The sequence below is a fragment of the Centropristis striata genome, chromosome 4, assembly GCF_030273125.1.
Source record: "Centropristis striata isolate RG_2023a ecotype Rhode Island chromosome 4, C.striata_1.0, whole genome shotgun sequence".
Taxonomy (NCBI): Eukaryota; Metazoa; Chordata; class Actinopteri; order Perciformes; family Serranidae; genus Centropristis; species Centropristis striata.
The window spans coordinates 2,567,517-2,583,786 of record NC_081520.1 but is presented as its reverse complement, the minus strand read 5'-3'; the positions used below and the strand labels follow the sequence as shown (position 1 = coordinate 2,583,786).

The 16,270-nt window shown below is 34.1% G+C and overlaps 3 protein-coding genes and 1 non-coding gene across 5 annotated transcripts in view; 1 reads left to right on the top strand and 3 right to left on the bottom strand.

The window, feature by feature from the left end:
* Positions 1 to 1,364, bottom strand: part of ece2b (endothelin converting enzyme 2b) — a 55,377-nt gene extending 54,013 nt beyond the window's left edge. The window contains exon 1 of the mRNA XM_059331809.1: positions 1,132 to 1,364. Within this exon, the coding sequence (XP_059187792.1) occupies positions 1,132 to 1,164 (33 nt within the window). The 5' untranslated portion in view covers positions 1,165 to 1,364. The remainder of the gene's footprint in view (positions 1 to 1,131) is intronic.
* Positions 1,365 to 4,474: 3,110 nt separating this feature from the next.
* Positions 4,475 to 10,513, top strand: polr2d (RNA polymerase II subunit D). The gene is made up of 4 exons (XM_059331433.1): positions 4,475 to 4,791; positions 8,030 to 8,210; positions 10,150 to 10,245; positions 10,353 to 10,513. The coding sequence occupies exons 1-4, from the start codon at positions 4,713 to 4,715 to the stop codon at positions 10,429 to 10,431; spliced, it is 435 nt and encodes a 144-aa protein (XP_059187416.1). The 5' UTR covers positions 4,475 to 4,712; the 3' UTR covers positions 10,432 to 10,513.
* Positions 10,514 to 11,014: 501 nt separating this feature from the next.
* Positions 11,015 to 15,454, bottom strand: LOC131970441 (dual specificity protein phosphatase 14). 2 transcript variants are annotated; one of them, XM_059331834.1, is made up of 3 exons: positions 15,414 to 15,454; positions 13,420 to 13,751; positions 11,015 to 11,321 (listed from the first exon to the last, which is right to left on the bottom strand). In XM_059331834.1, the coding sequence occupies exons 2-3, from the start codon at positions 13,728 to 13,730 to the stop codon at positions 11,099 to 11,101; spliced, it is 534 nt and encodes a 177-aa protein (XP_059187817.1). In that variant the 5' UTR covers positions 13,731 to 13,751; positions 15,414 to 15,454; the 3' UTR covers positions 11,015 to 11,098. The 2 variants fall into 2 exon arrangements, with proteins under 2 accessions (XP_059187817.1, XP_059187818.1); XM_059331835.1 differs by lacking the exon at positions 15,414 to 15,454 and having other exon boundaries at positions 13,420 to 13,811.
* Positions 14,485 to 14,567, bottom strand: trnal-cag (transfer RNA leucine (anticodon CAG)). Its single transcript has one exon. It is a non-coding gene; the product is annotated as a tRNA-Leu (tRNA).
* Positions 15,455 to 16,270: the final 816 nt, after the last annotated feature.

Genomic DNA, 16,270 nt, shown 5'->3' with positions numbered 1-16,270 from the left:
AGACACGCAGGTGTTTCTCACCTGTTGCTGACTTCAGTGATTGTGATTGGACGATGTGAGAGCTGGGACAACCAATCAGGTGAAACCACACATGCTAAACTTCTAGCTGTTAGCCGTTTTACTATTATGCTTTTATTTAATTATATCTGTTTGTATAGAAGGCTGCATATTGTCAATGTTAGATTTTAATAATTTATAATTAACCTTTTCAGTTTGTTTAATTTATTTATTTATGAATTAATTCACTAATTTATTGATATATATATATATATATTTTTAATAAATGTCTCAATAAAAAAATGTTTTAAAGACTTTCCTAAATTCTCCCTGAAACCTTTGACTGAATATGTTTATACTTGTTGGTATTTTCACTCCAGTTTTTCTTTTTTTCCTTTCTTTAATGTCATTGTTATTATCATATGTCATTTTATTTTACTTCATTCTGACCACCAAAATCAAAATGAAATATATTTAAAAAAGGAAAACTTTTTTCTCTGAAAACAATGGGTAAATATATTTACTCTCCAGATTTTATGCATTTATTTAATGTAATCATCATTATTATAATTTTCATTTAATTTTATTTAATTTCAACCGACAAAAAAAAAATCCAAATTTATCAACAAATACATTTGAAAGAAACTTTTCCACTGAAACCTCTGATTGAATGTTTCTATTTGTTCTCTAAAAACTGTAAATAAATAAATACAATGTGTTCACACTGGTTAAGAAACATTATACACAATGTAGACAGAATCAGCAGTTGGATATGGATGATTACGGTGCTAAATATTGAAAAAAAAACCTGTGAACTCTGATTTTCAAAAACAGTTTTTGGTGAAAAAGTGAAGAAAAATACAGAAACACAGAAACACACACACACGCACACACACACACACATTGATCAATCAGCCTGTTTGATCAGTGACGTCAGCAGGGGTCGATACCTGATTTCAGGCCACACACACACACACACACACACACACACTCTCTCTTGTCTCCATAGGGATTAATCAGAGTCCATCAATCACAGTGATTGACAGCAGAATAGATGCGCGTGGAACAGATGCGCGCGGAACAGATGCGCGCGCGTGTCTGTGTGTGTGTGTGTGTGTGTGTGTGTGTACTCACGGTGTTCCGGAGGTCCTGCAGCGCTACGCTCATCCTGGAGCTCCGTCCCCTGAAAACAGAGCGCTACCGACGGCCGCTCCGCCGGCCCATCCTCCCGGCTGTCCTCCGCTCTGCGTGTCTGTCCTCCTGGCTCTCAACTTGTATTTTCTCCTTTATTCTCCTTTTTGTCCGTGCAGCAGCAGCAGCAGCAGCAGCAGCAGCAGCAGGAGGAGGAGGAGGAGGAGGAGGAGGTTTCTCTGTTTTCTCCCTCTCTGTCTCCTCAGACCCCGCCCAACATCCAACCAGCTTCTTCCTCTCACAAACAAACACACCCCGAGACACAGAGGAGTTGACGTCATCCCCACGGCTCTACGTCACCTCCTCTATCTATCTATCTATCTATCTATCTATCTATCTATCTATCTATCTATCTATCTATCTATCTATCTATCTATCTATCTATCTATCTATGATCATCTTAATTATTATGAACAGCTGTGACCTTGTTGTTCCTGCAACTGAACTCTGTTTAATTACACATTTTATTATAAAACAAAAAATAAGCAAAAAGCAATTTTACCTTATTTATTTATTTAAGGTAATCATTCTTACTACTCTCCTTTTGATTTTGATTTTATTTTAACCGGAAAATAAAATTGAAATAAATTGAAATGGTAAAAACTTTTTTTTCCTGGCTGAATATGTTTATACTTGTTTATATTTGTACTCCACTTCTTATTAATTAATTTATTGTTCTCATCCTTATTATTCTCGTTATGTTTTATTTCGTTTTACCAATCAAATAAAAAATATTTATCAATTAATAATAACTTTTCCCCTGTTTTTAATTTTTATGGAAATGATATGACTTTAAATGTAACAAAGATAATATAAAAAATAAACGTTTGGATTAATTTATACAATCAGAATAAGAAATACATGTGATATAAACTGATGTTTCTATTTTAGATTTCTTCTTTATGCATATTCATGTTTTTTTTGCTATCTTTATTTTAATTTTAGCCACCAAAATAGAATAAAAATAAATGACTCAATAAATTAATTAATGACATGAAATGTTCCCAAGACAATATTACAAATAAATCTAGAGATGAATTGATCAAATGTGACATAAGCTGATGTTTCCATTTCCTTTTTTAAAATATATATTTGCCTTTGTAACTAATAAATACATTAAATTATAATAATACTTATTATAAATAATTTATAATAATATGATTGTAAACAAGTAGACAAGTTAGTGGTAAGAACATAAGCTTGGGGTGTGACAATTATGGATTATAAAATATGAGTATATAATAAAACTATAAAATGATGAAATCTATCTATCTATCTATCTATCTATCTATCTATCTATCTATCTATCTATCTATCTATCTATCTATCTATCTATCTATCTATCTATCTATCTATCTATCTATCTATCTATCTATCTATCTCATTTTTAAATCATCACTTGATACAGACACAAGAGGAGAATAAACAATAGGTTGAATCGTCATTATTATTGCACAATGTATGTTGTTGGCAGGAGAGAAAACTGGTTCAACTGGATTCAGCCAGCAGAGGAAATGCCAAAATAAGGGCCTGAATTAAACCTGAAGTCCAAACGCTGTACAGTGTCTGTAATCATCATTATACCTTAGTGTTTCCCTCCTCCACTACATCTCATAGGGTTGGATTTATTGCACAAAATTTTCATTATATATACATAGTTTTTTAAATTCTAAATATGAAATCAGTGGTTTAGGGGAGCAAATAACAAAAACAAACTCAGAAATATAATTCATTAATTCATAAAACAAACAAACATATTTCTGTCATGTCTCACATCTGCATCATTTATCTAACAGCGCCCCCAGCTGGCCACAAGCACACAGTACAGGGTAATACATGAAACGTATTCAATTTATAATCAGTTAATGTTAATGTAAAAATGTTATTATCATGGTAATAATAATAGAGGGGAAATTAGTTATTATTATTATTATTATTATTATTATTATTATTATTATTATTATTATTATTATCATTATTAATAATAATAATAATAATAATAACTAATTTCCCCTCTATTATCATGTTGTCCTTTATTATGTTCAGATTACATTTTGTAGAAATATGACATGAATTGAGATATTTTATATAATTTTTTTGTTTAATTGAACTGATCATTTTTAGGATATTTTTCTGGATATTTATGTATTTTTGCATATTTAGTAGTTTTTTTTAGGATGGTTTACCAATACTTCAGTTACTTAATCCAAAATTTTCGGACCACTTATAAATGAAAATTAAATTTGGATATTTTTTATTCGATATATTTCTTATATAAAGATTGTTTGCCCCCACACAGTACAGATTAATTCATGGAACTGAATGAAATTATTCAAAATATTAATATTACATTTGTGTGAAAGACAAACAGTGGTGGAAGAAGTATTCAGATCCCTTACTTAAGTAAAAGTACTAATTAAACATTGTGAATTTACTCCACTACAAGTAAAAGTTCTGCATTCAAAACTGACGAAAAAGTACAAAAGTATCAGCACCAAAATGTACTTAAAGTATCAAAAGTAAAAGTACTCGTTATGCAGAATGGACCCACTCAGATTGTTATATATGTTCTAAATATATTATAAGATTATTTGTATTGATGCATTTATATAAGTAGCATTTTACTGTTGACCAGATAGGACTATTTTTTTTTTTTAAATCTTTTTTATTGGCATTTTTAATTAAACAAAAAAAACAGGTTACAGATTCTGTAAGTGTACACAATAACTCCCCCCTTCCCCCCACCCCACCCCATTGTCCCATATCCTCTAAGAAAAAAGGAGAATACAACAGAGAAAGTAGTGCAATAAGGAAAAAACTAATTTTAACTACTTAATACACTGTTATGTTGTATAAATGTGTAATCATATTAAATATATGGTATTTTTTCATGTTGAATCTGAAAAGTAACTAAAGCTGTCAGCTAAATGTAGTGGAGTAAAAAGTACAACATTTGCCTCTAAATGTAGTGGAGTAGAAGTATAAAGTTACATAAAATGGAAATACTTAAGTAAAGTACAAGTACCTCAAAATTGTACTTAAGTACAGTACTTGAGTAAATGTACTTAGTTACTTCCCACCACTGAAGACAAATATGTGCTGATTTTTGTAATGAAAACGCTTTATGAATGTCTCTCGCTCGGTTGTTATGACACTGGGGATTGTTGAATAAGACGTACCTTTTGATTGTGCAATAACAATGAAGTAGTTTATGAACATTGGGTTTGCTGTCCATCGGAGGGCGCTGCGGGTTGCTTCTTTTATTTTGGAAAGCGGATGTGGTTGTTCCAGATCCGGAAGTGATTGTTTGTGTTTTTGTGCGAGTGGAAGGCGCCGAGCTGAAACCGGTCCGGGAGTTCCTGTTTGTTACTGTTTGTAGCCGCACAGAGTTCAGTTTCACCCCGCCGGACCTCCCCGGGACCCCGAGCCCATCCCCCGGCACCGGCTGCAGCCGTTACCGTCCGCCGTTTGTGTCTCCTCCGGCGCCGCGAGCCGTGAGCCGTTAGACGGTGTTGTTGGGTGTCATGGCGGCGGGAGGCGGCGCGGCTCAGACTCATGTCGGAGACGTAGAAGAAGACGCGTCACAGCTGCTCTTTCCCAAAGGTTTCTCTATTTATTACACATATTATTATTTTGGCCAAAAGTATATTTTGTCTGTGCACATTTTAAAAAAAACCTTTATTCCAGCCATAGGTCTGTTTATTTACTAAAAATCTATCATCTTTATATCAGCTCGAGGTCTGTTTATTTACTCAAACAAATATTATTACATGTGTTAGACATTTATTCCAGCTAAATATCTGTTTATTTACTAAAAATCTATTATACTTTATATCAGTTAGAGGTCTGTTTATTTACTAAAAAATATTATTACATGTGTTAGACATTTATTCAAGCTAAATATCTGTTTATTTACAAAAAATCTATTATACTTTATATCAGCTAGAGGTCTGTTTATTTACTAAAAATCTATTATACTTTATATAAGCTAGAGGTCTGTTTATTTACTCAAACAAATATTATTACATGTGTTAGACATTTATTCCAGCTGAATATCTGTTTATTTACTAAAAATCTATTATGCTTTATATCAGCTAAAGGTCTGTTTATTTACTAAAAATCTATTATACTTTATATCAGCTAGAGGTCTGTTTATTTACTCAAACAAATATTATTACATGTGTTAGACATTTATCCAGCTAAATATCTGTTTATTTACTAAAAATCTGTTATGCTTTATATCAGCCATAGGTCTGTTTATTTACTAAAAATCTATTATGCTTTATATCAGCTAGAGGTCTGCTTCACAGCTGCTCTTTCCCAAAGGTTTCTCTATTTATTACAAATATTATTATTTCATACTTTATTTAAAGCAGCCAAAAGTATATTTTGTCTGTGCACATTTTAAAAAAAACACTTTATTCCAGCCATAGGTCTGTTTATTTACTAAAAATCTATTATACTTTATATCAGCTAGAGGTCTGTTTATTTACTAAAAATCTATCATCTTTATATCAGCTAGAGGTCTGTTTATTTACTCAAACAAATATTATTACATGTGTTAGACATTTATTCCAACTAAATGTCTGTTTATTTACTAAAAATCTATTATGCTTTATATCAGCTAAAGGTCTGCTTCACAGCTGCTCTTTCCCAAAGGTTTCTCTATTTATTACAAATATTATTATTTTATACTTTATTTAAAGCAGCCAAAAGTATATTTTGTCTGTGTATATTTTAAAAAATAACTTTATTCCAGCCATAGGTCTGTTTATTTACTAAAACTCTATTATACTTTATATCAGCTAGAGGTCTGTTTATTTACACAAACAAATATTATTACACGTGTTAGACATTTATTCAAGCTAAATGTTTATTTACTAAAAATCTATCATCTTTATATCAGCTAGAGGTCTGTTTATTTAGTCAAACAAATATTATTACATGTGTTAGAAATTTATTCCAGCTAAATATCTGTTTATTTACTAAAAATCTATTATGCTTTATATCAGCTAGAGGTCTGTTTATTTACTCAAACAAATATTATTACACGTGTTAGACATTTATTCCAGCTAAATATGTGTTTATTTACTAAAAATCTATTATGCTTTATATCAGCCATAGGTCTGTTTATTTACTAAAAATCTATTATACTTTATATCAGCTAGAGGTCTGTTTATTTACTAAAAATCTATTATACTTTATATAAGCTAGAGGTCTGTTTATTTACTCAAACAAATATTATTACATGTGTTAGAAATTTATTCCAGCTAAATATCTGTTTATTTAATAAAAATCTATTATGCTTTGTATCAGCTAGAGGTCTGTTTATTTACTAAAAAATATTATTACATTAATTAGACTTTATTTATACCAGGTAAGGGTCTGTTTTATTTATTTATTAAAAATAGTATCTATTATATTTTATACCAGATAAAAGTCTGTTAATGTATTAAAGATAGTGTATATTGTACTTCATTTGTAACACTACAGGTCTATTTATTTGTCATAAATATTATTTAAATTATTATACTTTATTTATACAAGCTTAAGGTCTGTTTTATTCATCCACATTTATTAAAAAACTGGATTTATTCTAGTCACAGGTCTGTTTATTTTACCAAAAATATTATTACATTTAATAGACTTTATTTATACCAGTAAAGGGTTTGTTTATTTATTAAAAATGGTATACCAGCTAAAGATCTATTCATTGATCAAAAATAATATTACATTTTTAAGACTTTATTTGTTCCATCTAAGGGTCTAATTATTTATATTTTACGTCTGTTTATTTATTTAAAATATTATCTATTACACTTAGCTAATGGTTTATTTAGACTTTATTTATACCAGTTAATGGTTTGTTTATTTATTAAAAACAGTATCTATTATACTTTATATCAGAAAAAAGGTCTGTTTATTTATCAAAAATATATTTAAGTTATTATACTTTATTTTTAACAGCTATAGGTCTTTTTATTTAAAAAGTGATCTATTGTACATTAGTTGTAGCAGCTACAGGTCTCTTTATTCGTCATAAATATTATTTAAGTTATTATACTTTATTTTTAATAGGCAACGGTCTGTTTATTTATTTAAAAAGTGATCTATTGTACGTTATTTGTAACAGCTACAGGTCTCTTTATTTGTCATAAATATTGTTTAAGTTATTATACTTTATTTATACCAGATACATGTCTGTTTATTTATTAAACATATTGTTAAATTTATCATATTTTATTTATAACAGCTAAGGGTCAGTCAATTTATTTAAAATAATATTTAACATCTACACACTTATTTATAAACATTATTTCTTTAGCTGGCGGTTTGCTTCTTCCATGTTGTCCTTTATTATGTTCAGATTACATTTTGTAGAAATATGACATGAATTGAGATATTTTATATAATGTTTTTTTTAATTGAACTGATCATTTTTAGGATATATTTCAGGATATTTATGTATATTTGCATATTATACTGTTTTTTTAGGATGGTTTACCAATACTTCAGTGACGTAATCCAAAATTTTCGGACCACTTATAAATGAAAATTAAATTTAAATAATTAAAATAATATTTAACATCTACACACTTATTTATAAACATTATTTCTTTAGCTGGTGGTTTGCTTCTTCCATGTTGTTTCCAGTCATGAAAAGTAACATTTCATTAAAACCTTTAATGATAATAACATTCAGGTTGTTTCAGCATCTCAACGGTCGGACATTTATCTTTCAAAACATCTTTACCTCAAACTCTGAACTACAAACATGGCCACTGCTGTTTTTAACTCCTGCCTGCTGATTGGTTCCTGTCCTTCTTCTGCTTCTCTTCAGAGTTTGAGAACTCGGAGACTCTGCTGAACTCGGAGGTCCACATGTTGCTGGAACACAGGAAGCAGCAGAACGAGAGCGCGGAGGACGAACAGGAACTGTCCGAAGTCTTCATGAAGACTCTGAACTACACGGCGAGATTCAGCCGCTTCAAGAACAGAGAGACCATCACGGCTGTCCGCAGGTCAGATCCACCTCTTTATTATTATTAGTTTATTTAAAAGGGGACAGTGCAATTTCATAAAACACATGATTATACATACAGTCATGGCCAAAAATATTGGCACCCCTGCACTTCTGTCAGATAATGCACCATTTCTCCCAGAAAATTGTTGCAATTGCAAATGCTTTGTTATTCACATGTTTATTGCTTTTGTTTGCATTGGAACAACACAAAAAAAGCAGAGAAAAAAAAGCCAAATCTGATCATTCCACACAGAACTCCAAAAATGGACTGGACAAAATTATTGGCACCCTCAAATTAATATTTGGTAGCACACCCTTTGGAAAAAATAACTGAAATCAATAATTTCCTGTAACCATCAATGAGTTTCTTACACCGTTCTACTGGAATTTTGGCCCACTCTTCTTTTGCCAACTGTTCCAGGTCTCAGATTTGAAGGGTGCCTTCTCCCTCTTCTGCTGTTTTAAGGTCTCTCCACAGGTCTTCTATGGGATTTAGATCTGGACTCATTGCTGGACACTTCAGAAGTCTCCAGTGCTTATCTTCAACCATTTCTGGGTGCTTTTTGAAGTGTGCTTTGGGTCATTAACCTGCTGGAAGACCCATGACCTCCGATGGAGACCCAGCTTTCTGACACTGGGCCCTACATTGCACCCCAAAATTCTTTGGTAGTCTTCAGATTTAATGATGCCATGCACACAGTCAAGGCATCCAGTGCCAGAAGCAGCAGAGCAACCCCAAAACATCTGTGAACCTCCACCATGTTTGACCGTAGAGACCATGATCTTTTCTTTGAAGGCCTCATCTTTTCATTTTCTGTAAACAGTACAATGATGTGCTTTACGAAAAAGCTCTACTTTGGTCTTATCTGTCCACAGGACGTTCTCCCAGAATGACAAACAAAAGCAATAAACATGTGAACACCAAAGCATTTGTAATTGCAACAATTGTCTGGGAGAAGCGGTGCATTATCTGGCAGAAGAGCAGGGGTGCCAATATTTTTGACCATGACTGTACATGGTTAAAAAAGCCAGAGTTAGCCAGAAGGCTAGTTTTCATCTGTAGTCCCCTGGCCATGATGTAAAAAAGCAGAGAATTACGAAACAAAAAACGAACAAACAAAAAAACAAAAACAAACAAAAAATAAAAATACGTACAATATACAAAATACATATACAAACACTTAAGATACGATTAAGAAAAAAATACAACATCACAACATAACATTTTTTTTTTTTCAACAATATATTTATTAGAGTTTTTACATAGATATACAAAGTACATAGACAAACATATTCAAACGCTATACAAACATTGGGTACATTCAATAAGAGCACTTGAGTCCATGAGAGTTCTTACAGATGATATAAAGCAATCTTCAGGATGCAGCATATGATTGTGGTCCTGTACAGGGAAAAATGATGCTGTCCCTGTTTCACACAGTACATCAGATAAATCTTTGTTCTTAATATACTGGATGTAGCACCCCCATATTTTCTGAAATATTTCTTGTTTATCTTTTAGAGTATATGTAATTTTTTCTAATGGTAAACATAAAGACATTTCTTTGAACCAATGCGTAATACTTGGTTTGCCAATATTTTTCCACGTTAGAGCTATCACTCTCTTTGCTTGTAGTATTCCCATATTTATGAAATTTTTTCAGAGCCATTTATGTTATGTCCTACAGGATATAAGCCCAGTAGGAAAAATTCGGGTTCCCTCACTAGTCTAATTGATAAAATCTCCTGTATTATTACTCTAACCTCTTCCCAAAATTCCTTTATTTTTGGACATGACACAACATAACATTTTATCATAACATCAAAACAAGACAACAGTCTTTATCTCTTGACTGTCCGCCTTGTTCGGGACCACATCGTGGTCTCTGTGGTCAGATCTGGATCTGACTGTCCCCCTTTCTCTCTGTCTGTTTCAGTCTGCTCCTGCAGAAGAAGCTCCACAAGTTTGAGTTGGCTAGTTTAGCAAATCTGTGTCCCGAAGCAGCTGAGGAGGCCAAGGCCCTGATCCCCAGGTCAGTCCCATCCACATTACACACAGACCTGAACCAGGACTAGGATCATGTCTCCTTCTGGTCCTGCTCAGTGTGTTAAATGTGTGTGTTCGTGTGTGTGTGTTCAGTTTGGAGGGCCGGTTTGAAGACGAGGAGCTGCAGCAGATCCTAGACGACATCCAGACCAAGAGAAGCTTCCAGTACTGAGACCAGGACCAGGTCCAGGTCCAGGACTTCCATCAGCCCCCCACCCCCACCCCCACCTTTTTTTTAATTATGTCCTGATGTTTCAGATCATTTCTTCTGAAGTCACAATAAACTTTCATTTGTGTTTTTTACTCGCTCGTCGCCGTCTGTTTGTTTTTAAAGGATTTTTCCAGACCGACATGTTGGTTTGACTTATAATGATAAATAAACAAAAAATAACATACAGTACAGGCCAAAATATGGACACACCTTCTCATTCAATGCGTTTTTCTTAATTTTCATGACTATTTACATTGTAGATTCTCACTGAAGGCATCAAAACTATGAATGAACACATATGGAATTATGTACTTAACAAAAAAAGTGTGAAATAACTGAAAACATGTCTTGTATTTTAGATTCCTCAAAGTAACCACCCTTTGCTTACTAGAATATAAGACATGTTTTCAGTTATTTCACACTTTTTTGTTAAGTACATAATTACACATGTGTTCATTAATAGTTTTGATGAATTTAAATGTCAATAGTCATGAAAATAAAGGAAACGCATTGAATGAGAAGGTGTGTCCAAACTTTTGGCCTGTACTGTACTTCGTTAAAAACGTTGAGTCCTGATTCACTTTTCTGTACTCGGCTGCAGATCGTTTGTTCTCAGTTTGTTGACGGTTCAAACGTTAACACAGTACGCTGCTTCAGTGTTCGTGTCCTCAGAGTCCCGTAGAGCTTCAGGCAGGACGCCGCTGGACGTCCTCGCCATCCTCACCGTGTTCCTGCCGGTCAGAGTCCTCTCGTAGTCCATCAGCTGCCTCCAGAAGCCGGCGTTGGGTCGGATGAACGGACGCTGGTCCAGAACGGCTTCATGAGCCCGCCGCAGGCTGAGACCTTCAAACCTGCAGACACAGACAGCAACAGTAGGATCAGGAGGTCAAGTCAGATTTATTTATATAGCGCATTTACAGACGGTTGAGCCGCACCAAAGTGCTTCACATAAAAGTGCAAGAAAATACAGAATTGACAAAATTTACAAAGAAAACAAAAAAAAAAAAAATTAATTTAAAATAAAAGAAGATGGGATATTTTTTAAAAGCACTGTGGGATTTCTAGGGTACACTATTCTGCCCTACAAAGCAAAAAGGCAGTAACTAGGCAGAGTTCAGAACTGAGAAAAATGACTTTAAAGTTATCCTGTAATCCAGCCGTTTAGTTACTGTACAAATGACTAACATTTTTCTCCAAAACGACACACATTTGAGATAAGATGTTTTGTCACATAACAAAGGATGCCTTGAAAGTCATGAAAATGATAAAAACTCATTTTTGACCAAAAATGCAGTTACTGCCTTTTTGCTTTGTAGGGCAGCATTCCCTAGCACTTGCCAGAGGAAAAAACAAAAAAAACAACTTTAATCGAAGGCAAGAGAAAAGAGGAGGGTTCCATCAAGGTGGATTCAGAAACGGCCTGATTAGAATTAACACAAACTTTCACTTGAGGCTAAAGTCGTCCCGCTAACGCAGCTCAGTCGTGTCTAGTCAACGCTAACACAACCCAGAGAATATACAGGAGCATCTCAATACATTAGAATATGATGGAAAAGTCCATTTCCAGTAGTTCAAGTCAAATAGCCCCAACCAAGTATTGAGTCATATAGATGAACATACTTTTCAGAGGCCAACATTTCCATAATTTTTTTTAATTGGTCTTTTGTAATGTCCAATTTTTTTTAGACACTTCATGTCTAAATTTATTGGTAACACTTTACAATAACCAACTAAGTAATGTTTATAGATGGTTTATACACCAATTATTAACCATTTACAAATCTTTAAATGTTTTCAACCAATTTCTTAAAGGTATACGAATCATTTCAAAATCATTAACATACTTAATATAGTGTTAAAAATGTTAAAATGAGTGCAACTACAACTATTGATAAACTATTAATTATAATTTATTGGTTTCTTAATGGTAAAGTAACTCTAAACTTACATTAATATACCATCTATTTGTCATTTATGAATGATGTAGTTAGTTAAACATTAATTAATTATGTATTTACCATTCTAAATGGTCTATATACAGTTTATAAATGCTGATTAAACATTAATAAACTATCTGTTTACCATTTATAAAAGATGGTTATTGTAAAGTGTTACCAATTTATTTGATCTCATTATAATGATTATGGCTTAAATTTAATGAAGACCTACAATTCAGTGTCTCAAAAAATTTGAATATTACAAAAGACCAATTTTAAAAAGTATGTTTTACTACTGGAAAGTGACTTTTCCATCATATTCTATTTTCCACCACTGATTAAATCAAAATCCTGCATTCAATATCTTACATACAACAGATGGACCAGAGCGTGCTTAAAGTTTTAGCATTAAAAGAGATTCAAAGCAACAAAAAGATGAACCGAAGAGACACAAAACCACATCGGGGATGCAAATCATCAAAGACACAATCTCAAGAACCTGGTCTCACAGAAATCCGTGAAATAGCCACGGATTCGCTTAACTCAAAATCTGTGGAATAGCCACGGATTCACTCAAATTTCCGTGAGACTGACACGGATTTCGCTACAATACAAGTTAATATTTGTTCCTATTGGTTTGTTCCAAGTCACGTGACTTTCAAGGTCCCGGCGGTCAGAACAAAAAACATGGCGGTCAGTTCTCTCATTTTTAGTGAAAAAAATTAATATTTTGACTTAGTTTCTGCATAAAAATGGATTTTGATCACATTTCTAGCGAGAAATATCGAGTTTTATTTTCTAAATATTCACTCAGTGAATGTACATAATCACTTTGTATGTTGGAATAGCCACGGGATATGACTGTCATTAACTTGCATTGTAGCGAAATCCGTGTCAGTTTCACGGAAATTTAAGTGATTCCGTGGCTATTCCACGGATTTTGAGTTAAGCGAATCCGTGGCTATTGCACGGATTCCTGTGAGACCAGGTTGGTCTCAAAGACACTCAATACCTCATCAGATAGGCCATGATCAGAGCAGGTGAGCGGCTCCGGCCGGCGGTGCAGTGGACCAGGGTCCTCCCTGTCTGGTTCTGGTTGATCCGTTCAGCCACCGGGTCAAAGTACTGTCTCAGGGGGGCGTGAGGCTCGTCCTGGACGGGGACGTGGAGGACACGCAGGCCGTCCAGCTGGGGGTAGGACACGTCCTCCAGCCCGCTGGCGTTTACAATTAGCGTGATGTTCCTCCTGGTGAGGACGCTCGGGTTCAGAGCCGGGTCCAGACCGCTCAGGTACAGACCAGGAGACACCTGAGAGACCGCCATGACAGCTGCAGGACACAACACCTGGAACCAGTCAGTGCACCGGATCAACCGCCTGCAGCTCGTTGATATTTATTATTGATTATCAATATAGTTGCTCTCTAATTTTTCTGCTCATCAATTATCGGCTCTTAGATGAAGTAACATGGCAAGAAGCTCAAATCTTTATTTATTTATTCATTAATTTTTACTTACTGTAATATATCCAAATGAAGGTTGGTACTTGCTGATAAATCAGACGCTGGTGCAACATCAACAATTTTGTTGATTGCAGATATTTAGAAATGATAATGGTAATTAAATTGTTTATAATAATTAGTATCATTATCCAATCTCTATTATTTATGATGTTTATTTATTTGTCTACAAAATGCACAAATAAATAAAATAATGATATATAATTTTATTTTAAAAATGCCGAAATAAATACAAATGAATTATATGCTTGAACATATACACACTGACATGAAAAAAAAGTATGGCGTAATAAATAAGTAATGTAATACATAATAAATTGAAATAATTGAATTAATAAATGATAATCAAACAAGACATGAATAAACATGTATTAACCCTTTTGTGTTTGTATTTTATTTTTTCTTCGTCTGTGTTAATGTTTTTAATTTATACTTTACTTCTTTTACGTTTCATACACATTGGTCTATTTGTTCTGTGCACGTCAACGAAATGAAAACCCACTGAAGATTTCATAGCCACAAGCTCTGCTGTCAAGTAGCAAAACTCGACAAAAACTATTTGTCAGAAGTGGGATTCGAACCCACGCCTCCAGAGGAGACGGCGACCTGAACGCCGCGCCTTAGACCGCTCGGCCATCCTGACTTCCGAGCGACCGCAATCGATAATAGAGGTATATTTACTCCTACATCTATTGATTGTTTTATTCAATTTAATTCGAACTTTAATCGCTCATTGTATCCTGTTTCCGGCTACAAACATTTTTTATCTTGCTGAGTCGAGCTCAGACATGCCCGGACACGCCCACGACGGTCTGGGTCACGAGATAATGAGTCACAGTTTAAATCCACTCAGTTTCACTTCTGTTTTCATTCCGACAGACTACTTAGCGCACAGGTAAGCTCCTATCTATTTCTACTTGTTTCTGTTGTTAAAATCACCTTTATTAACAGCATTATTAACAGCATCTGATTGTAATAACTACACAAACTACGTTAAAACGCGCCGCTTTCACGATTTATTCGGTGGACGCCTAGATACGCACACACCAAACTTCTTTTAAAAATGTTGCAGTTTAATTATATTTTCCTTATTGTATATTGTATCTTTTGTCATTGCCCACTTTGTACGATATCCCCTGTCAGAAGGGTTTATTCTGAAGTATTCGGCCTTAGATCATGTCATAAAATACCTTGCTGAGTGGACTTTTTAAGTCTTGCTCCAAGCACAACACTAAATAACAACAATAAATCATCAATTACATTTAAACACGTGCTACTGCTCTGCACGAGATGAACGCCGAATACAAGAACGACTCCCGACAATCATATTAAATATCAAAATAGCTGATCTGACATGTCTGTTTTGTCAAATATTAGGGGTTTATATTTTTCCGACACATTTCCAGTTGAGTCTGGTGATAGGATTTATAGTTGCATTAGCATGTAACAGCATTCAGAATGTTTAAAAAGCATTTGAACAGACTCTCACCTGTTATTCCTGATTTAGAAAGGTTATAAATAACAAGTAAACCAAAACTTCCGGCCTTCATTTCCCGTTTCCGTTTTTCAAAATAAAAGCAAAAACATTTTTTTTTTTGACAAGCATGCAAATGAAATGACAAAAAACATTCAAACAAGTGCATGGTGTAGTTTGTTTATGTCAGATACACCAATGTCAATAAAAATGATACATTTTTATGAATATATTTCATACCAGTCAAACATAGTGGAAACCAGCCATTCATTTCTCCGTAGAGGAGGCGTGGTTTACGATCGTCCAGATCGGTTTATTGGGCGCTACGAATGTCTATCAAAAGCGTCTGTAGGTAGCTCTTAGCCAATCGTATCGCTTATACCAGATGACAGATGTAGAGCGTCAGAAATTGATGTTCACATAGCTGGACTAGCCCATCTCTATTTTGAGACTAAAATGCTCAATTTCTGCTCTGTAGTTTCAGCTCACAGTCTACCAGCAGTGTTGGTGTGTGTGTGTGTGTGTGTCTGTGAGAGAGTGTTGCTTGCTGCTTTGCTTCTCCAGTTCTCGCTTTCTGCAAGATTATTTATTTTTACTCCTTATTCCCCCTCATGTCATTCAGCCACACATCCACTGATTTTATGGGCAATAGACGAGCTGCTGGGGGTCTCTGGGGGCTCCGCTGTCCCCCGGCTCGTAGCCAGATCACCCTGGTTACAGCAGCGAGCGGTAGCGGGGCTAGTTGGTAGATTAGGTTTTGGCCAAATCCTGTCGGAAGCAAGGCTAAAACATACTTTTTGGTGGTGAAATAGGAGTTTAAAGTCAAACGTTGTTCTTCTTTTAAAATTAACTTTCTCTCTAAACTATTTAAA